Raw genomic sequence first — 23,136 nt, 5'->3', positions numbered from 1 at the left:
ACGTCACCCGGTTCAGCGGCTTCTGCTCCGATGTCTGAGCATTCCGGTGGGAGAGCGCAAGGGGAGATCCACTTCAACGTGTTTCGTACTAACAAGAATGGCTTTTGCTGTGTGTGTTTTTTTTTTTTTTTAAACAGAAATGGTAATAAAAAGCTGTGGGAACCGCATGGTAAAGGTGTCCATATTGGATTGCACACAGGGATAATGTGTGTAATAAAAGTTCTCATGAAAAAAAAAAAAAAAAAAAAAAAAAGTGCTTGTTGATAGAAAAGAATAGTTAGGAAAAGATAGAAAAGAATAGTTAGGAAAAAAAAAAAAAGCAAAAGTTCAAAATCAACGTTCATTCCTTTGGGTAATAGTGTCTGGAGTTTGTAGTTCCATTTACTTTGTTTGATAAAGTCATCACCTCTCCAATGTTGGCTGACTTTTTTATTCCAATGAGCTGCAAACCTGTTGGATTTTTATTATGGACTTGTAGGAAATGGTTTGATAGGCTGTGTGTGATCAGGCCTCTTTTAAATGTTGTAAATATGCTCAAAGTTTGTTTGTCCGGTATACTGCTGTCCACAAGGGCAACACAGAAGATCTAGGATTCCTTCAGATTCACACGAAATGTGTTAGTTTATTATTATTTCAAACAAATATTAGCTGTATTTCCAACACTAAAGGCCCATACACACTGGGTGAGTCATGTGAAAGCCGCTCAGTTTTCTCATCTGAGCAGCTTTCAGTGTGTACAGTGCAGTGAAGATACATGCTGCCACATCATTGTTGCTGGCAGCAGACGGCTTTCCATAGCACTGTGCTATGGAAAGCCGCCTGCTGACATCACTGGGCAGGTGGAAAGCCTGTGTGTGTGTGTCCCCATACACGCTGGGCAAAGTCACCCAGTGTGTATAGATAGACCTTAAGTCAATGCAGTTTTAATATTTAACATGCAGTTTTTGCTGAGAACCATCAGTTTGGCAGCAGCGAGAACATACAAACAAGACACAAGACGATTAAATGCAGATACGTTTATTTCAGTACATAAGCTTCTTTACAAGTTTAGTGAAAAGACCTCCATACATACATTCATTGGCCACTTTACAGATTAAAACCAGCATCTAGAAGTCATTGGTAATCCTCCATTCAAAAAGGGTCTGAGATCATGATATTACTTGCTGTCAGACCCAAGGTCAAACATAAAATAAGTGTACCAACACAACCCCCCACCCCCAATAAAAGAAAGAAAAATTTTATATATATATATATATATATATATATATATATATATTACTAATAAATGGTCAAAACAACACTCATGCCCACACATTCTTTTAAAGTGCTTCAAATTTTGTAGCAAGAAAGCCAAATTTGTAATTAACTCTTTGGCAAAGTTTTACTATGATGAAACAAAGATAGGCCAGTTTCACATTGAAACTTCAAACCGAACGAGGCACAGTGAGAGGATTTCCTTGGGCTACACCACCAGAGGTAAGGGCACCCCCCCCCTTCATTCCTTCTGTGCATGGGAAAACGGGTTACAGCTTGGAGGTCAGACCTGAAAGCCACTTCCGGGGTTTAGAATAGAAGTTTCCACTGTCTGAAAGACAGGTGGGAGCTTTGTGCAATAGTCTACAGTTGTGTTGTTCAAAAGGCAAGGACTATGAATTGTGTATGGAAGATGAAGTTGCCTGAAGGTGGACAAGCCATGTACTGGAATTAGGAGCGTATGCGCAGGACAAGTAGCCAATTAAAAGGAGAGCTTAATTTTTTTTTTTTTTTAGTACACTTAACCAGATATGGATGTGAAATTAGTGCAAGTTACTCTAAGGATTTCTGGCTAGGAATATAGAGCGCAACTCCCTCTGTGAAACATTGAAGTCAACTGGAGAGATTGTCCCCTTGTCAGGGAAATGCAGTTCATAAACCAGTGTGGCCAATGAATTGCTCTGCATCAAGGGAACAGAATTCCAGGCCAATTTAGGGAGGGGGAGGGGCAAGTGATCAGTCTGAACAATAGATTCAGGCAGTTGGCAGTGTCCATTGAGACGCTGCCCATAGTGCAAACTCTAGTGTCCATTCTGGCAGATACCCCTCACCTGGTATAATACAACCAACATGAAATGTTTGACGTTATACAGATAAAACGTTATTAAAAAGGCTATTTAATAAAAAAAAAAAAAAAAAATTCCTCAAACAACCTGCATATTATTTGTACATGTAATTGTATGAAGTTATTGCACGTTAAATATGACAAAACTACCCCCCCCCCAATCCAATCAAGCCCCAGCAACAACCGGAATGTAACTACGCCTCACTGCCGCCAACAACTTGATTGGATGCCTCGCACAGACTGCAGCAAGTACCGTGGCGGATAATCTAGGAGTCTCAGAGCTAAGAAGCATTAAAGACTCTGTCACAGTAGCAGACTGCGTCAGCCATAGTCACAATATGGATAACAGCCACTTCTGTAGTTACTGCACAGAATATGTTGTTAACATCTCCGGTTTGTAGCAAAGTTTGTGCGAACATTAATAGCAACAAAATTCCTTCAAACTAAAACACTCGCACGGGACACCATGTAATTTATAAACACGGCAACAAGTCCATGGAACAGTGGTCATCGAAGCATACTTATTGGTGCATGGAGGGCAGCCATTTTGGGGACTGAGCCAATGAAAAATGCATCAACTACCCAGGACTGGATTATACCACTGTTGCAAGACTACAGGGGGACATTAAGTTTCCGGAAATTGATGGGTTGCATTTTTCATGGAAATTGGTTCAGCCCACAATATGGCTGCCACAGGTACACTGTTCGGTAGCAGGCCCTGAAATGGACTTTATAATTGTGCTTTTGATAGTAGGTGCAGGTAGGAATATAGGAAGAGAAATACTGAATTTAGCCTTCAACTTTACCAGCATGTGGCCAGCTTAGCCAAATATTAGCTCTGGCGCTACAGGCAATTGAGATGCAGGACTGTACTGCAACAATATACAAAACGGAAACTACAACAAAATGGAGCTCATCAGGTAACAAGAACCATGCATTTACATGACTTTAGGTTTGGATGGAGTGTAATAGGCTTAGGGGAGATCTCATCCTCCAGCCTGGTCTGGACCACATATCGCGGAATGGCATTTATACTCTGATAGGGCGCCATCTTGTGGCAGGGCAGTTTCCTCACAGATTAGGCATGTGCATTTTAAGTCACTTCTACAATCAAAGTTGTTCATTTGCATACGCGACATTGTGTTCCCCATGCAGAGGGTGCAAGGCTTCTGCTGTAGCAATAGACTGCTCACATATGAAGTAGCAACAATGAGGTAACCGGCAGGAAGAGGGAGGGAGGGGGGGCAGGTTAAGTAGAAACCATATGATCAGCCATCATTTAAACCACAGGTTCTGAAATTCGGTCCTCAGGACCCCACACAGTGCATGTTCTGCAGGTCTCCTCAGAGACTCCAGTGAAATAATTAGCTCCGCCTGTGGATCTTTTAAAAAATGCATCAGTCAGAAATGACCTGGAAAAAGTGAACTGTGCGAGGGTCCTGAGGACAGAGTTTGAGAACCACCGATTTATACAAACAATCCTGTTCACACAGGGTCCTGAAGTGCACCTTCTACGAACGGTCTCAATTTATTAAGACTACAACATGGCTGCCATGGTCATGTGCAATTTACCTCCAAGCCGGTTTCTGACCAGAAGTACCGACCCACAAGGGCAATAAATACTCCATCTGCAAAACATTGCAGGCTGAACACTGACACCTACTGGTTACATGCAGTACTGGAAGAGTCACTCATTAGGCTTACTGGGCACATCAGTTTTAAGACTTTATTCTATTGCAAGTAGTAGACCGAATACAGGCCATGGCCAACCTATGGCCCTCCAGCTGTTGTGAAACTACGAGTCCCATCGTGCCTTGCCACAGTAGCATTATAAGGGAATGCTAAAACTGTGGCAAGGCATGCTGGGATGTGTAGTTTCACTACAGCTGGAGGGCCACTGGTTGGCCAGGGCTGTTCTAATAGATGCATTCAGCCAAAAAGCCATCAGTACTTCAAATACAGATTTACCACATTGCCCAGGGAAATGCTTATTAAGCTTACAGACGCTAAAATAGGATAGCTCTGGTCACTGCCAAATTAAGAATGAGAATTATATTACAGGTGGAGTATCCCTTATCCGAAATTGTTGGGACCATGAGCATTTTGGAATTTTTTTTTTTTTTTTCATACTGACCTGGTACCCCGATGTCCACGGCGGCCTTTGGAATCCTCTTCAGCGGTATCTCCGGTCCCAGGGGTGCATTGCACTGGTGCGCCAATGATGCCACCAGCACAATGCATCCTTCAGACTGGGGATGCTGCTGAAGAAGATTCTGATGGCTGCCAGGGGACACCGTGGACCAGGTAAGTATGAAGGAGGAAAAAAAAAAGGGGGAGGGGGTAAGACAACAAATATTCTGAAAAACCATGGTTTGCTGAATATACGGATAAGGAGACTCAACCTGTAATATTAAACACTGGACACTGCCATGTTACTTACGGACATGTGTAACGGGCAGGTGGGGACTTTAACAGTTCATAATAAGAGCCCAGTTCTCCAGGAACTGCCCTGTTAGACACCAGAGAGTACAGCGGCTAGGACTATGGCACAGCATTAACTGGGGTCGGAAGTCAGTTCCGAGACCCATACACCCGTTACGCACAGAACTCAGAGAGTTTCTATAGGGACATCAAACTGCATATTAAATGTGTGGACTTGGCTTCAGTCTAAATGATATTTTGCAGCGGTTCCTCTATATGGCTGGATCACATTTACCAGATACGTAGATGATCACAGTATCAGGGTAGTCTTACACAACAAGCCCCTAACCTACCACAGCACAGTAACTTCTGGAAAGCCCTCTGCCGGCACACAGCGGGCAGGGTGCGCTCCAGGAAGTAGTGCAACGGCGGGTACATTGAATTGATGCTGCCTAAGAGTTACCCTAGACCGCCATGTGCCCCGGGCCTTGGCACCAGTAAGCTCCCCTCTTTGTCTCTTTACAAAATCAGCCCTAAAATGTATAAAAACAAAACAAGAATCCCAACAGTAATATTTCGAAGAACGTTAATTATAGAGCAACTTCATTATAAATAGGAAATAGACCAGTCACGATGAAGAGTTTGTCTTCAGTGGCGGTTTAATGCATTTATCCTTTCTGAAATGTCTGGAGTCGGTAGAGATAAGTTGTTCCCCCACGTGAAATATAAATAAATACAGTACGTGGAAGAAGACAAGACATAAAAGTTACATACGCGAGTGCGACCGGCTGACGTTCCACTCCTGAAGACGTCTTGTACCTCGGCAAAGTCTCAGGGAAGCTGCATCAAAGACGGTTTCAGTCTTCAAAATAAACAAAACGGAATGTGTGTGAAGATGCAGCAACCCCCCCCCCCCCCCCCCCCAAATCGTAAACAAAAAGCTACCGGACACCGCTTCCGGCGTCCCAGCAAAGAGTGCAGGTGTATGGTGCCATCCGCAGGGTCACGCTAGTGTAGTCGCTCCACATGTGAAGAGGATGGGGGTCCCTGATGGAGGCTCATTCAGTAGAGGTGGGCCGAGGGCGCAGCCACTGGTTGGACAGATTGTTCCGTACCATCCAGAGGACTTTGGAGTGGACGACAGACTGCAGAAACAGAAAAAAAAAAAAAAAATGTAGTACCACATCACTTAAATCTGTGTGATCGTGTTGTCAGTATATAGTTTAAGACTACACAGATTGTCTTCAACTCATAGTTGCCCACCTTTTCCTTTCCGGGAGAAGCACATGGTGGGGGATGCTGATGTCATGTAGCCCCGCCCCATTCCACAAAGCGCAGTGATTCGTCCTAAATTACGCAATTTACATCATTTTAGCCCTGCCCCCGTACAGCGCGAATTCCAGCATTTGTAGTTGCGGGGAAGGGGGGTGCCAGGACTCCAAGGAAATTGCGGGAGACTTGCCCACCATCCAGGGGGGCCGGGAGGGGGACTCAATTTTTGGGAGACTCCCGGCCATTCCGGGAGGGTAGGCAAGCCTGCTTCAACTGCCACAAGTACCACTAACTGGTCATGTTTTATTGATTTAATTAGTCACGAACATGTACCGATGAGTCCTACACTGAGCAACAAGATCCCGTGCAACTCTGTCTTCCTCGTAACCCAAACTTTTAGGACGTGCGAGCAAACTGTGCCGATTAGTACGATACTTGTATATTGTGAGAGAGTCTGTATATGGAGCCGAATGGAGCTTTTATTGCAATAAAAAAAGAAGGTGCAGCTGCTACATGGTCGCACTTTGTATACAGATTCAGAGACGGTCACACACAGATATACAAGATCTACACAGTCAAAATGTACACAAGTTTTCCCATAAAAAAAAAAAAAAAAGAGATATATATGTATACTCACACATACATACAAGTGGGCACAGAGTGGGAATGTAATAGTGTACCCGAAGTATGGCGAATTAACGTGGTACATATATACTGTGTCCATGCTGATATACAATTACATAGACACCAAAAAAAAAAAAAAAAACCTCATGTCAACCTTTTCACTCTATCTAGACCGTAAACAACATCCTGAACCACTTCCAGGATGAAATGCTCGGTGCACTGTTGGGTGACCTGGAAAACGGGAACTGTATGGGGTCCTGAGCACAGAGTTTGAGGACCCCTGCTGAACTTCATACAGGCATCCAGCATATAAAAAGACCAACGTATACAGTAATTTCCAGGATCATTACTAGGTTCTTCTACTGCTCCCCCAGACTCACGCACTTGCACCAATGTTCCCCATAGTAGGAGAATGTGGACAGCATTTGGAAACCCCCCCCCACCACCACCACCACATTCTACTCTATCACTAGAGAAACAAACAAAAAAAAAAAAAGGACAAAAAAAAAAAAAAAAAAAAAAAAAACTACAAAAGAAATGAGTACTGCAATCAGACACTTTATGTTTTTTAGTCTGTGAGCCTAGGTGGTAGGTACAAGCCATAGTAGGGGATGGGGGCATATTTACAAATCAACTCCCTGGTTTAGAAGTTTTATTTTTCACTATGCAGAGAAGCACGCACGTGGTCTTGTAGTATTGCCGACACATTGCTGGAGAGGACCAAGGAACCTTCACACATTAGCGATCTGAAGAAAGGGTCATCTCCTGTGCCCCTGCTAAAGCCTGAAGACCACGAGTTACAGATTACTCACCTTCCTCTTTCACCCCTGGCATTGGCCAACCTGGGCAAGTCATCATCGCTGTCGTATCTTCTCGGATTGTCAAAAAAGTAAGCTCTGGAACCGAAGCTGTGACTATTTACCATACCAGCAGCTTCCTATAGCAGGAGAGAGCAGAGAATGAATGCATCAGTCACCTGCTAATCCGAAACTTGTAGCCACTGGTCCCCTTAACCCTATGATCATAACCACCTGTATGTGTCCAATAAGAACCTGTAGGGGGTTGTAAAACTACACATCCCAGAATGCCCTGCCACACTGCTGCTGTTAGAAAATGCTAAAACTATGGCAAGGCATGCTGGGATGTGTAGTGTCACAAGAGCTGGAGGGCTGCAGGTTGGACACTCCTGGCTTAGTAACAATGTAACAAGCCTCTACTTTGTAGCATTAAAGCTGGTAAAGGGGAATTGCATTGCAGTAATTGGGCCTTGAAACTCACCAAGTTCTGGCCCAGCTTCTTGGCACGGAAGAAATAAGTCATCAAGCACACCGGCAGGAACTCGCAGAACACCAGGAAAATGCCGAAGGTGATATACTCCAGCCCGAAGTGCTCTGTGACAGCCTAGGAGTGAGATGTGCACTGTTACGTCATGCATCAACAGGCAGATCATGTGACCCCCCTCTAAGCAGGGACGTCAGCGGTACCATGGCACTCTAATCCCAGTAACTGTCAGACGCAGGACCACAGCACCCTGCATGTAGGCAATGATACATGACTAGTGGGGTACTACCACAATAGGTATGGACACACGCTAAATCATAACAACTGGTAAGAGCAGCAATCAGCTAAGTTCTTGTCAGAACGATCGGTACATATGTTAGTCGGGAGCCCACTAAGCTATTTGCTTAGTTTTCCGCATCCGCTCACCACGCTTCAGGTAAACAGGGCTTAGGTTGATATAGCTAAAGGTCAACATTGAGTTTTACATTTTTTTTTTGTCCCGAATAGTTACATCGTTACAGGCATTTGCCTAGGGCACCGGCCACTGGGGTGCGGTTGTTGGGAGCAAGGACCCCCCCCCCCCCCACGATGGAGGCGAGTGGCTGTCACTCCTCTCCCCCCCGAGCAACTCGGCGGCAGCCACCGCATCACCCCCTTCCTGCAGATGGACAGCTGTCGCAGGCTGACACCAGAGTCTCCCCCTGTGGAGTGACGTAGCGGCATCACCCCAGGCAACCCCACCCCCCCTGAGGAGCAACCGCCAATTCCTCCCCGCTTAGGTTATAACTAGCACACTGGTTATGTCTCCCAAGGTGCATGACCTTGCATTTATCCACGTTTAACCTCATCTTCCACTTCTTTGCCCACTCATCTAGATTTGTTAAGATCGTTTTGAAGCTAGGAGACATCCTCGGTTGATTTAATAACTTTACTCAAAAGATGGATACATTGCTGAGTAATCCAATCCCAATATAGTTAATAAATATGTTAAATAAAATGGGCCCTAGTACCGAACCCTGTGGCACTCCACTTAGTACTGGTATCATATTTGATACGGCACTGTTCACAACCACTCTTTGTTCTCTATTACACAGCCAGTTCCCAACCCATCTACAGATATTTGCCCCAATCCCATGTCCTCCATTTTAGGCATCAACCTCTTGTGTGGTACAGGTTGAGTATCCCGTATCCGTGCATCCCTTATCCGAATTATTCCAAAAACCACGGTTTTTGGAATCATTCGAATTTTTTTTTTTTTTTTTTTTTTTTTTTTTTTTTTTTTTTTTTTAAAAAACCCCCCCCCCCCCCCCCAACCCTCTTTTCATACTTACCAAGTCCCAGGGCGTCCACAGCAGGCCTCCGGCATCTTCTCCAGGGTCTCCAGCGGTCCCAGGAATGCATTGCGCGAGTGTGCGCGCCGGTGACGTCACCGGTGCGCGCGCACACACTCGCGCAATGCATTCCTGGGACCGCTGGAGACCCAGAGAAGATGCCGGAGGCCTGCTGTGGACGCCGAGGGACCACCGGACACCATCAGGGGACAGGTAAGTATGCCTAAAAAAAATTATTCTAAAAACCGAAAAATTCCCCTATCCGGAATGCTCGTGGTCCCGATCATTTCGGATAGGGGATACTCAACCTGTACTACATCAAAAGCTTTAGCAACATCTAGGAAGACCACATCCACAGCGTTTCCATTATCAAGGTTTTTGCTAACGTCCTCATAGAAGTCTAGTAAATTAGTTTGGCATGAACGATTTTTCACAAACCCATGTTGGTTAATACTAAGTAAACTCTTAAGGTCTAAATATTCCTGGATACATCCCTTAAGAAACCCTCAAATATTTTACCCACTATTGATGTTAAACTAACAGATCTGTAATTAGCGGGATCCTCCCTTTTTCCCCTTTTTAAATATTGGCGCTACCTCTGCTATTCTCCAGTCTTTTGGTACCTTTCCTGATGATAGGGAATTATCAAACATGCAATATAGAGGGGTCACTAGTTCCTCCCTTAATTTTATTAGGACACTAGAATAAATCCCATCCGGTGATTTGTTTGTTTTGATTTTGCTGAGCCGCAAAGTTGTCTCATCGGTCGAGGAAGCAATACTGAGACATAATCGGCATAGAAACTATTGGTGCACCGCGTCCGCTCGCCATGCTTCAGACACGGCGCATCACTACACTAGGCACACTATTATTTTCTCCCTCCTAGCCCTGGTGGATGGTAGGGCATGAAATACCCGAATAAATGACAATTATTATTTTTTTTTAATAATGTGTCAACCTTTTGTCCTTCACCATGTCGATCTTCCATGTGTCGACCCAGCGACCATATAACAAAGCATATTCCCTATGGGATCTTAATTCGCAATACCAGAACCCGCTGGCTTACTTGATCATGGACCCCGTTCCAGGCATAGCTGAAAGGACTTGGCTTGTTCTCCGGCTGGATGGAAACCACAAAGTTGTATAAGGCTCTCAAAATGTAGAGTATGCTGATTACGGAACCAGTGACGACGGCTTGGCTTCCCGAGGTGCCCTGGACGAGAAGAACACAAACGGGCCAAAGTTATTAACACCAACAAAATAACTATAAGCAGCGGAGGGAGAGGGAAATGGTGCACATCTCAGGACAGATACATCTGTGGATGAGACTGGTCACAGCGTTCAGTGCAGTTATGCTGATGCTAGAGAGACCGGGGGAACGCTGAAGTCAGCAGTGATGCGCAGAAAGAGCATCGTCCCCCAGGAAGTACAATGACCTCCATGCAAATTCTGATCTGCATCCACCATTGGGACGCATGCAGTGTGCTGAAGGAACACATCGGGCGCTTGTATTCCAGTACGCACAGGTGGTTATTCTAGTGGACACGCAGCGCTGCATAAACATCCATTCAAAGCCTACAGGGCCAAACCTTAGCTCTGCGTGTGTTCTGGAGGGGAAAAGGGTGGGCAGCTGACATCCGGTAAGGTCTGCCCCCAGCCAGGGCTGCAGAGAGGGGGGTACTAATTACCCGGGCCCCCTCCATCCCTCCTGGGCGGCAGCAGCAGCAGCACACTCCTCTACAGCATTTGCTGTGCTGAAAGCAGGCTCAGCATGAGCATCTCACTGACAGCGTGAGAGCTTATGCTGAGCCTACTGTCAGCACAGCACGTTGTAGGTGTGTGCTGCTGAGGGGAGGGGGCAATAACACCCCATCCCTCCTCGACTTTAGAGTGTTTTTTTCACCCCATCTAAACATTTGGGGGTGTGGCCTAACCGTGGGAGGTGGCTACGCCTCCCATGATTAGGCCCCACCTCTAAAATTTTACCCGGGCCCGGTATTCCTCTCTGCTGCCCTGCCCCCAGCACCCAGGTCACTGGGTCATCACCATGGGAACACCCAGAAAAACCTGCCACTGCCCCATGCCCACACTGGTGGGTATGAGGGGAAACGGTCATTAGGTTGACAAGCATTAAGTCAACAGTAAAAAGGTTGACATACGGTTTTTCACTGTTTTGAGCAGACATGTGCTGACAGGCGGTATTTCATTCCCTACCATCCACTTGGGCGTGGAGGGAGAATAAAATAGTGTGCCGAGCGCATTGCGAGCCATGCAAGGGGACACTGTGCTATGTTTCAGTATCCATGTGGACTGTACATACCTGGTGTGAGCGGCCGGTGTGACTGAAGTTACAAAACACCGCTCACCATTGCGAGTTCACAACGGTGCGCAAAAACTACAATAAGGTCCACACAGATCCCTGGGTCAGAATGACAGCACACACATACACACACAGAGAGAGAAGAACTGGATACGCAGACACTAGTCTTGTGCATTTCAAACTAGAATCCTTAGTTAAGGGGTTCTCAAACTCCCACACAGTTCACACAACAGGTGCACTCATTACACATGGACACATTTTAAGAGATCCACAGGTGGAGCTAATGTCACTAATTCTGTGTGGAAACCTGCAAAGCACGCACTGTGCTTTGAGTGTTCAGGGGTCACCCTGCATAGCTGCTCCCCAGGCCTCACCCCCCGAGACTAGGCACACCTCCCCCCCCCAATGTGTACCCCCACAAGAAGGAATTATTTTTGCCTCTCTGCATCCAACTTCATTGAGTACTTTGTATTCTACTCTACAGGGGGCCATAATGACACCCCACACACCCACCGGGGGCCACAATGACAGCCAGTACAAACACAGAGATCCCGGGGCCAGAATGACACAGTGACAGCCATTATATACACACACACACACCAGAATGAAACAGCGACAGCCTATATATATATATATATATATATATATATATATATATATATATATATATATATATATATATATATATATATATATATTATACACACATACACCCCAGGGCCAGAATGACACAGCGACAGCCAGTATATACAAACAGAACCAAACCAATAACTATGCTCTTATGACTAGGGGCACATCCTGGGGAGCGGACAATGACTGTATGCTTGGCCCATCTACTTACACATCATGTGACTATTCTGCCACCGGACTTTACAAGTGTTATTCCAAAAGATAAACACATCTGCCCCTCGATATTACCTATCTGGGCACTCCTCTTTCTCCCTACCTTAACCCTTTGAGTGCCAATGTTGCTGTGAGAGACCCTCAAAATCAGCAACTGTTCTTTTTGGGGTGCAATATGTAACTAAACTTCAGTGAAATGGCCAGGCTATATTTATACTAACAGTACAGTCGCCAACATTAGCACTCAAAAGGGCTAAGATCTAGTAAATGATCACATTTAGCCCTGCGGCTTGCCCCACAAAGGGCAGTATTCAATGAGAATACTGACGACATGCAGCGAATCCTGTTTAGGATTTGCTGCACATTCGCCACTGCCCGCCGCGTTCCGGAGCCTCGAGTCAGGGGCCCGCTGTCCCTGACCGGCGGATTTGAGCTCCTGCGGCGGATGCCGCAGGGAGCCTGAGGACGAAGTCTCCCTGCCTGCCCCAGAACGTTTGTGAGGGGGGGGGGGGGGGGGGGGGGGGGGGGAGGTGGGCTCCCCGGGTGCCAGGCAGCACAGGCTGCCCCCCGGGGGTGCCAGCAGGGGACCGGGTATATTCACTACACCCGATCATGCATATGTAATGATCTGGTGAAGCGAATATATGAATATCTAATGAGCGGCTCGGCTCCAGCCCCCTGCTGGCTGGTCTGTGTAAAAAAAAAAAATTATATATATAATTTTGGCACCAAATGAAAAAACAAAAGACTATTTTAAAAGTTCACCTTCCACTTCACCATAAAAAGATAGCGATTGCTACTCGGTGAATCATGGCAAAAAAAAACCTTGAAATGTATTCGCCATCTGGTCATTGAATAGGGCGATTCACAGTTTGTCAAAAATTCGCCTTACAGCACAAAATCGCCATAAAAACATGGCGAATCAGCCTCATTGAATACCGCCCAAAGCCTCCATCGCTGATACAATCACAGCAGGCAGGTTCCACCAGAAGGACTCCATCTCCAGGGACCATGCCAACAGTGTTCCTGGCTGCGGGCTGTAACACTTACACCCACTCTACAACTGCAGTCCCCGGCTTTGACATCTGAATGCCCAGTTACCAACCGAAAATCTAATGACAAATAGCCACAAACATAGCTGTACTGAAACAGTTACTAGTGGTGGCTCCAGAGGAGGAGCTGCAGCACAGTTCAAAATTCAAAAAGAGGGGATGCAACAACAACTGCCAGTGATTCAGTTGGTAATGGCAGTGGCTGGCCTATTTGAATTATGATCTGTGCTTCAGCACCACCCCTGGATGTGTTGTGACATCATTAACCCTCTGACCTATGATCCAAAACGCACACGTGACACCTACAAAATTAGTAGCTGTACGATTTAGCCATACATGGAGGAGTGTAATACTACCTTTGATTCTAGATAGACGTATGCAGGGGAAGTGTTAGCAATCCTGTATGTGTTATTGGCCAAGCAAAGCGAACAGGCAGCAAACAGAAAGTCACTAAATATCATCCTCGTCATCGAGATCCATCCGTGGGGGTCGTCGGGCCCACTGCCGACCATGATGCATGATAAGTTCACTACTAAGAAGGATAGGCTGATCAGGAAGAATCCAAAATGCAGAGGAACCCTGTAAAAGGAGGAAGATACACTGGTCAGAGAGGGGAATCGTGTGGAACGCAACAAATGCCTCGTACATGGTGATTTAATAAAGTGTCGCCATGGCGCTATAAAAAGAATCTAAATACAGGTCATGTTTGACGTCCCATCACCCAATCCGCCACTCAAAAGCATATCTGGAGCTGATTGGCTGCTGCATTATCACCTTCCACTTTGTCACTACTCATAAAAAAAAAAATGCATCTGCCCCACAGTCTGCTGAAGGCTGTACACACTGTCAGATTGCCAGACATGCCATAATTGTAAACCAGGGGTGGGGAACCTTTTTTGTGCCAAGGGCCGTTTGTATGGGGACAAATCTATATGTAAAAATTTCTCTTACAAATTGTCCTGCTGCAGCCGCCACACGCTCCGGCAGCTGCCGCTTAATAGGACCGATAGTCTCCGGCTGCTGTTGATCAAGAGAAATCTTGCAAGAACTACCGACCTCTCGGGAGAATTCCCCTGTACTTGACTCCAGGCAAAGCCGCCGGATGGGTGGGCAGGGGCACTCAGACCGGGCCTGAGGTTCCCCACCCCTGTTGTAAACAAATGACAATTTGGAGGCTGCAAAGTGGTCTAGATCTACGGGGATTTCCAGATTTTATATTATTTCACAAAGTGCCATAAATGGTACAGAGAAGCCGGTCAGCCAATACGCCTCTTCCAAGCTCAGATTTCCCATAAAACGTTCACAGTATAGTTTGGTGCATCCACCAAGTGTTGTGTTTTAAGCCAGTTGCTTCCAATCCTGCCACAGCAGCTAGTAAGAGCATTGTCCTTTTCAATCTCAGCCATAAACATGAACAAAAATGCTGGTTCTTTAAACCCAACGCTTTGTAATAGTATTGTGGAGGGATTTAATCCGGGACAGTCGGAATCCCGAGCAGTTTTCGGTCTGTTTGACTAACTTGACAGCTGGATTTTAATGTTCCGGCTGCCAAGTGTCAGAAGCTCTGTAAATTGGGTGGGATATCCAGAAGGTACTGACATAGACAGAGTACTTCTGATCCATCTAGGAATGGCTGGAACGGGCTTTCAATAGTCCTGGTGGCATCGCATGGGCAACATTAAGTCGCATCTACCCAACATTTTAAATTATTTGCTACTTTAAAACACTGGCCAGGCAATCAGGGAAGTAGCGGACTATTATTGCATTCACCCCCTTGATGAAAACCAGTTGTGAAGGAAGCCAAGCCCGCGTGGAATTCTTACTTTGGTTGGATTTATTTTTAAGTACACAGCAAGTAATAAACATTGTCCAAACACTGGATTATACAACGGACGAGTCCCTTCTTGCAGCAAGGGACTGGCTGTTCCAGACTGATAAGCCTTTCTCCCTACCCAGATCCCATGCCATAACACCGTATATCTGAGAGATACTGGACCATGGAGCAATAATTCTGACTGAACAGGTAGAAGGTAACGGTTCTGCCCAGGAGGCATCCACCATGGCCATAACATATGCTGACTTTATATTCCAGAACCTGGGAGATACCAGAGGTTAATGCACCCACTTCTAACTTGCATTTCCCGCACGCTCTGCTTCCAGAAGTAACAGGAAGTCATTCCGCAGGTAGCCAGCCCAGTCCTTAGCTTGCCTTCAAGAACGCAGAATTCCCAGGTCCAGTGATCAGACACATCCAGGTCATTGGCTCGACCCAATTTAGGAAGACAAGCCTTGTGTCAATGACTAAAGGTTGACACAAGTACTAGGTCAAAAGGCAGACATGTTCCTGTCCAAATGTCGACATGGACACCATTAAAGTGTACCCATGATTCGGGCACGGTGTCTCGCTGCACTTTGCACACTATTCTATTCTCCCTCCACGACTCCTAGAGGATGGTAGGGCATAAAAAAAAAAAAAAGTGAAAACCTCATGTAAGTTCTGACTGTCAACCTAATGCTTGTGTCAACCTTCAGTAGTCTGCCATGAAGGGTGGATCAGCAAAACGGTCATCTCTCAATAGTGTCAATAAGGTGGAAATCCCTATCAAATAAAACAAGTTCAGATCCTGCAATGAGTTCTTGTATTTTGTAGCAAGGAAAGACCCCACATGAATGTACTTTATGACCTAGAACCTTCAATAACGTCTCTCCACAATGCCGGTAAGTTGGAATTCATTAACTGAAGTATAATTTAGACACTTACTTGTATCTATTGAATTCTGGGGAGCAGCGGGCTTTAAAAATGACCTGTAAAGAAACAAGTACATATGCATTAATATTGTAGCCAGAAATAAAACAAATGTAAGAAGTCTAACACATACACTGAGAACCCTTCCTACAGCCGCTGGATAGAACGCAAGGACCAGATGAGAAGAACACCGTATCAGGTGATAGGGACATCACAGGCCTGGAGCACTGGTGAGGGGACTACAGGGTCAAATACCTCAGCCACAAGAGCCCAGAGCCAGGCCAGGCGGGGAGGAGAGGCAGCCGAGCGCACAGAGCCAGGCCAGGCGGGGAGAGGCAGCCGAGCGCACAGAGCCAGGCCAGGCGGGGAGAGCCAGCCGAGCGCACAGAGCCAGGCCAGGCGGGGAGAGCCAGCCGAGCGCACAGAGCCAGGCCAGGCGGGGAGAGGCAGCCGAGCCAGGCCAGGCGGGGAGAGGCAGCCGAGCGCACAGAGCCAGGCCAGGCGGGGAGAGGCAGCCGAGCGCACAGAGCCAGGCCAGGCGGGGAGAGGCAGCCGAGCGCACAGAGCCAGGCCAGGCCAGGCGGGGAGAGGAGGCCAAGCGCACAGAGCCAGGCCAGGCGGGGAGAGGCGGCCAAGCGCACAGAGCCAGGCCAGGCGGGGAGAGGCGGCCGAGCCAGGCCAGGCGGGGAGAGGCGGCCGAGCGCACAGAGCCAGGCCAGGCGGGGAGAGGCGGCCGAGCGCACAGAGCCAGGCCAGGCGGGGAGAGGCGGCCAAGCGCACAGAGCCAGGCCAGGCCAGGCGGGGAGAGGCGGCCAAGCGCACAGAGCCAGGCCAGGCGGGGAGAGGCGGCCAAGCGCACAGAGCCAGGCCAGGCGGGGAGAGGCGGCCAAGCGCACAGAGCCAGGCCAGGCGGGGAGAGGCGGCCAAGCGCACAGAGCCAGGCCAGGCGGGGAGAGGCGGCCAAGCGCACAGAGCCAGGCCAGGCGGGGAGAGGCGGCCAAGCGCACAGAGCCAGGCCAGGCGGGGAGAGGAGGCCAAGCGCACAAAACCAGGCCAGGCGCACAGAGCCAGGCCAGGCGGGGAGAGGCAGCCAAGCGCACAGAGCCAGGCCAGGCGCACAGAGCCAGGCCAGGCGGGGAGAGGCAGCCAAGCGCACAGAGCCAGGCCAGGCGGGGAGAGGCAGCCAAGCGCACAGAGCCAGGCCAGGCGGGGAGAGGCAGCCAAGCGCACAGAGCCAGGCCAGGCGGGGAGAGGCAGCCAAGTGCACAGAGCCAGGCCAGGCCAGGTGGGGAGAGGCAGCCGAGCACACAGAGCCAGGCCACGCCGGAGAGACAGCCAAGCGCACAGAGCCAGGCCAGACAAGACCAAACATCCCAAGTTTTTAAATTCCTTTAAGCTCTGATGCAGTCATCCAATCTAGAACCCATAAAAGACCAGTTTCCTGCACAATATCCCATTTGCATATCACACAACGGCAGAAAACTCCGAGGTCACTTTCTGGCTGAGGCACCTATTGTACCACAACCCAAGGATAGAGGGCAGGAGAAAGCCTAGGAAATCTTTTGCAAGAACCAATTTGATATCGGAACAATTCAATGTCTAGTAAACATTTCCTGCTGACCGAGTGTTAATGGCAACTTAACCACAGACTAATGTATAACGCACACAGGTTAACCATTTGGACACTGAAGAAGGATGACGTCAGCCTATCACCAAACAGGCTGCCATACGGGCATTATCTGGATATTAATGGTCAGAAATAAAAGTCATCAGTTCCTGGGATGCTGGAAGGCCCGGCCGATGTAGAGGCGACAGCAGAGATTACACTAGAGCTGAAATGCAGCAATAGCAGATAGGACACATGGTGACGTAACAGCTGGCAGGCGCCCAGCAGAACCGGTGTGGGGAGCCATCACTGGGTTATTGTTAAATCACCACACAAATCACCAATCAGACTCATCTGTCCCAGCTGCCAGCACCGTTACTTATACCTGATCCTAGATCACCTTCAGCAAACCTCACGGATAATCCAACGCATCGCACCACCAAGTAAGATAGTTTACGTAGAAGAACAGCTTGCAGCAACAAGCAGCCTGGCGACCAGATCTGGTCCATAGCCACTGTGGGAAGGTGTGTAATAAATTAGACAGCCGACAGCCTCTCCCACAGAACATTACACCAACATCGCCTGCAACCCGGACAATCTTTGCTCTGTTCAACATTTTGAAGGCAAACAGGATCACGTTACCAGTTGTGCTGGTGGAGAGAGCACTTCTATATTATCCGGGCCCGACTCAAAGAGCTGTGCAGCAAGATCAGGTCCAACAGACTAGAACCCCCCCCTTCAAGCTCCTCAACAGATGGGGGAACCTTTGGCCCTTCAGCTATTGTTGAACTACGCATCCCAGCATGCCCTGCAACAGTTTTAGCATGGCCAAATACAGTGAAGGCTTGTACCTCATGGCAGGAGTGGGGCTGCTGCTGGCTGCAATGCAGGCTGAAACCTCCTCTCCCCCATTCAGCGTCGCTGCTCCCAGTCCACGCCATAGGCGTTGCATTCCCGGCGCCTGTACTATGACGACAGGTGATCTGGTGCATGCGCAGTACAGAGGAATATCACGGTCCCAGCGCCTGTAAAGCACAGGTGACAGGCACTGGGACGTGTGCAGTACAGACGTAGGTACTGCGCATAAGCAAACCCCAGATTTTATGGGCTGCCATAGACAGGCATCCCGGAGCGAGGTAACACCTCCCACTGGGACTGCCTTGAGTGACTGGAAGGTCAGACTTCCAATAGGAAGTCACTGCCAGTCAGTCACAGTGAAGCCAGAGCAGTCTCACAGTGGGGCTGCAGCCCTTAGATACAAAGCACCACTGGCCAAATAGCAAAACTGTAGCAAGGCATGCATAGTTCAACAACAGCTGGGGGGCCAAAGGTTCCCTTATCCCAGGTAAAAGGAGATCCGTTACAAATGGACTAATTAAAAGAAAAAGTTCATAGTCTGAATGGTTACAAAGCAAAAGTCATTTTGCAGAAGGATGAGCCAGAGATAGGAATCCCCCAGACAAGAGGAAGCATTAAGGCTGACATCAGAGGATGAGCACAGGGTGGAAGCAGCGCGGCTTACAGGTCCATAAGCACATTAGCTCCTACATAGTTACAGGAGTGAGCAGGATCCCAGCAGCAGCTGTTCATCTGCAGGAAGCTGGCACACACCCTCCGGGCACCAGTGGGGTTAACCAGTGATGTCACCCAGAGCTGCAAAGAGATTTACCTGTGACAGATTAGATGCTGATGAGACAACCAGATGAGCAAGTGACTGGCATAGCCCTCCGCAGCACGCCCCCTGCAGACTGGGGAACAGTTATCCATTGCACTCATCGCTGCTCAGAAATAAACAACTTCAGGGGGCTGATTAATGAGGACAGGACCCAGTATTAAAGCTGTCCTATGCTATGAGACAGCACGCCCCCTGCAGGTCAAAAGATAAACTGCTACATGAAATCCCCAGGATGAACAGATAACCAGTGATGTCATCCTTTGCTGCACAGAACAGAACAAAACAAGAATTTACCTATGAGACAGAACTGCAAGTCAGATGTACCCTACAGGGAGTTAATACGTCCCCTGCAGGCCAGATTGTGCACCTAGTTTACAGGTTCAGGATAGGCTGAAAACCAGTGAAGTTTCCATTTGCTGCACATTAGAACAGTGTACTGTATGTGACAGAGGGGAAATAAGAAGGGAGTTAGCATGTGATGGGGGGGGGGGGGGGGGAATTACCCCAGGAGGGCATGGGCAGCAGTTAACCCCAGCAGGATACTGGGCATGGAGTGGGGTTAACACTTCCTCCAGCATGGCACCAAGCAGGTGGGGGTGGAGGAAGGGGGGGCAGTGCAACTGAATTACCCCAGCAGGGCACCGAGCAGGAGGGGCCCGGCGCAACAGAGTTACCCAGGAGGGCACGGCGCAACAGAGTTACCCCAGCAGGGCACCTAGCAGGAGGGGGCGGCGCAACAGAGTTACCCCAGCAGGGCACCGAGCAGGAGGGGGCAGCGCAGCAGAGTAACCCCAGTAGGGCACCGAGCAGGAGGGGGCAGCGCAGCAGAGTAACCCCAGCAGGGCACCGAGCAGGAGGGGGCGGCGCAACAGAGTTACCCCAGCAGGGCACCGAGCAGGAGGGGGCGGCGCAACAGAGTTACCCCAGCAGGACACCGAGCAGGAGGTGGCGGCACAACAGTGTTACTCCTGCAGGGCACCGAGCAGGAGGGGGCGGCGCAACAGAGTTACCCCAGCAGGGCACCGAGCAGGAGGGGGCTGCGCAATAGAGTTACCCCAGCAGGGCACCGAGCAGGAGGGGGCTGCGCAACAGAGTTACCCCAGCAGGACACCGAGCAGGAGGTGGCGGCACAACAGTGTTACTCCTGCAGGGCACCGAGCAGGAAGGGGGGTTGCAACAGTGACTCCAGCATGAAGTGGAAGGGGGCAGCCACTTACCCTGGGGGCTGGGGGGGGATACTGAGCAGGGAGGGGGGCAGCACTTACCCCACTGAACAGGGGGGAGAAGGAGGGGGTGAGCAGCACTTACCCCAAGGGGTGTTAATGAGCAGGGAGGAGAAGGATGAGGAGGGGGGACCAGCACTCACCCCAAGGGGTGTTACTGAGCAGGGTGGAGAAGTAGGAGGGGGGGACCAGCACTCACCTGTGAGAAGTAGAGGTTGAGGAGACACAAGGTGCAGAACTGCAGGCAGAGGGGGGCGCAGTAGAGCAGCCAGAGGGGGAAGGGCTGCAGCTCCCCGGCCAGGGCACTGCCGGTCAGGTGGAAGGAGAAAAGGACCGTCCTGAGGCCGGCCCACAGCAGGCACAGGAACAGCAGCAGGCTCTGGTAGCTCAGCCTCTTCTGCCTGTAGTGCAGCAGCAGCCAGAGCTGCACGTACACCGCCAGGAAGAGCAGCGAGCACAGCGCCGTGCACAGCACCGACAGCCCCAGCTCCACCGGCCAGGGGATGGCAGCCGCCGGCATAGTGAGTCAGGCTGGAGGGTGCATGTCCCGGGCCCCCGCGCTCTCCCCCGCCGCTGCTGGTCTCAGTCTCTCCAACAACAACAACTCCACTGGAAGACATCAGCTGAGCACCGACCATTTGAGGGGCACGCCTCCCTCTTCACGGCCTGCTGATTGGCCGCCGGGCGCACATCCCACAGGCGATTGCGTCCTCTCAGTGGACGCATGGCGTATCAATCTGCCGGGCAGGGACACGCCTCCCCCGCGCGTGGATTCCGCTCGGGACCCATTGGGCCGAGACTGCTCCGCCCATCGGCTGAAAGGTATATGACTGGCAGCGTCGGACGCCAGTCACTTCTTTGTCTCCGTTTAGGTGCCGCCCCCCGCTGTATGATGATTGGCCGAGACGCACGCATATGGCGTTAGAGTGGGCGTGCCTTACCCGGCGCTGTCAGTCAGTCAGTCAGTCAGTCAGTCTGTCTGTCTGTCTAGCGGTTGGTGGTACCCAGGAGTCTGCATCACGTGGGCTCGGGACCCCCATGAGACCTAACAGGAGGGCCCTGTGGGTAAGTCAGCAAATGACTGCAGTCCTAATGCCAGTTATTAGCCTTTTATTTGCCCCAACTCCATATGCCATCATGCCTTGCAGCCACAGCCTGCTGTAACTTGTAGTTCCACCACATCCAGGGAGCTGACCCTGACCAGTTTGGTGCTTAGGCAATATTTTGGCTGTTGCCCTTCGATGTGCTTGGGATGGGCCGCTGTTAGCGATTTGCGTTCCTGATTACCAATGGCGCCCTAAGCATGTGTCTATAAGGTATGGCAGAGCAGGCCCTAGCTAATTTAATGCTCTAGGCAATATTTTGGTTGCTTCCCCTTATCACTGTTGCTAGTTCTACCCATTGCTCCTTATTCACATTCCACCACACCACAATGTATTGCTCCTTATTCACATTACACCACATCATATTGCTCCTATTCACATTACATTGCGTGTAACTCCTTATTCACATTGCACTACACTCTATTGTGCCGAATTCACATTACACCAAACATCATTGCTGCTTATTCTCACTGCAACACAAAGTAGTGCTCTTTATACATGTTACGCCACACAGTAGTGCACCTTATACACAAAATACCAGAGGCTGCAGGTGCTGTTGTATGAGCTACATGCCCCTAGGCATTCTAAACGCACCCCACATCGCTAGGCTTAAGAGCGCTACTTATCCAGAAATATTTGCGACTATTATGCAGAAAACACTAATTTCCGTGTGGTTGCAGCAAATATTAAATATCCCCTGAAGGGATGTAGGAGGGACCGCAGCAGGCATCTGCTATACCCATAGGGTCTTATTCAGAACTGTTCGCTAGGCTGCGTATGTTTGCCCGGCCGGACACAACCCCCCCCCTTCCCCCTGCAAATTCCCTATCTACCATACAAGGGGATGTTTACGCTAACACAGGAGGCAAAATCATTTGATGGTCGCTCACAATCGAATGATTTCTCCTGGCAGCCTGGACTGACTTACCTAGCGCCCACTGTGCTCCGCCCCCGATCAACCTGTTTCTATCGCAGCCGTGGAGCAAGTCCTGGGCTGTGCGCACCAGGTTATTATGTGGTGAAAGGAAGTCATGTGCCGTCAGCTCCGCCCTCGATTATCCTGTTTCTATCGCAGCCATGGTCCTGGGCTATGTACAGCGGGGAATCATTATATGGCGCGGGGAAGTCATATGATGTCAGCTCCGCCCCCGATCAGCCTGTTTCTATTGCAGCCGTGGAGTAAGTCCTGGGCTGCGCACACCAGGGAATCATTATATGGTGTAGGGAAGTCATGTGATGTCAGCTCCGCCCCCGATCAGCCTGTTTCCATTGCAGCCGTGGTCCTGCGCTACACACAGACTGCACACAGTGAAGAGATCATTCCATGTTGATTGCAGGGATCCAAAATTAGCAGCCGTTTGATCAGGTTACAATTAGGGCAAGTATTTCTCTACACACAAGTAAATAGCCATTACTAATTCTTTAGCTCAGGGGTAGCCAACTCCAGTCCTCGAGAGCTACCAACAGTTAACATTTTCATTGTCTTCTCACAGAGGGGTAGATTTATTTAGCTTGGTGAAGTGATAAACTGTCTACCTCAC

General features: G+C 49.1%; 2 protein-coding genes across 5 annotated transcripts in view; one reads left to right on the top strand and one right to left on the bottom strand.

Moving 5' to 3' along the window:
- Positions 1-1,001: 1,001 nt before the first annotated feature.
- Positions 1,002-21,189, bottom strand: GPR137C (G protein-coupled receptor 137C). The gene is made up of 7 exons (XM_083167367.1): positions 20,692-21,189; positions 16,004-16,047; positions 13,599-13,821; positions 10,094-10,240; positions 7,694-7,816; positions 7,228-7,352; positions 1,002-5,664 (listed from the first exon to the last, which is right to left on the bottom strand). Exons 1-7 carry the CDS (start codon positions 21,010-21,012, stop codon positions 5,523-5,525), a joined length of 1,125 nt encoding a protein of 374 aa, XP_083023493.1. The 5' UTR covers positions 21,013-21,189; the 3' UTR covers positions 1,002-5,522.
- A 222-nt stretch (positions 21,190-21,411) lies between these two features.
- Positions 21,412-23,136, top strand: part of TXNDC16 (thioredoxin domain containing 16) — a 75,132-nt gene continuing 73,407 nt past the window's right edge. For 3 of the 4 annotated variants that reach the window (XM_083167366.1, XM_083167363.1, XM_083167364.1), the window contains exon 1: positions 21,413-21,557. The gene's annotated coding sequence lies outside the window, so the exon portion shown is untranslated. Of the gene's footprint in view, positions 21,558-23,136 lie in introns of all 4 variants that reach the window. The other variant, XM_083167365.1, reaches the window with a different exon arrangement.

The sequence above is a fragment of the Crinia signifera genome, chromosome 12, assembly GCF_055691185.1.
Source record: "Crinia signifera chromosome 12, ASM5569118v1, whole genome shotgun sequence".
NCBI classification, from domain to species: domain Eukaryota; kingdom Metazoa; phylum Chordata; class Amphibia; order Anura; family Myobatrachidae; genus Crinia; species Crinia signifera.
Note: the sequence above shows the minus strand (reverse complement) of the source record. Positions and strands in the feature narration are given on the sequence as shown.

Bases quoted from the DNA above. Each gene is read 5' to 3' on its own strand.
- GPR137C (XM_083167367.1), bottom strand. From the start codon at position 21,012: ATGCCGGCGGCTGCCATCCCCTGGCCGGTGGAGCTGGGGCTGTCGGTG. The intron at 13,822-16,003 runs GTAAGTGTCTAA...CTCCTTTTACAG, and splicing joins CCAGAATTCAATAGATACAA to GGTTCCTCTGCATTTTGGAT. The intron at 7,817-10,093 runs GTAAGCCAGCGG...TCTCACTCCTAG, and splicing joins GGAACGGGGTCCATGATCAA to GCTGTCACAGAGCACTTCGG.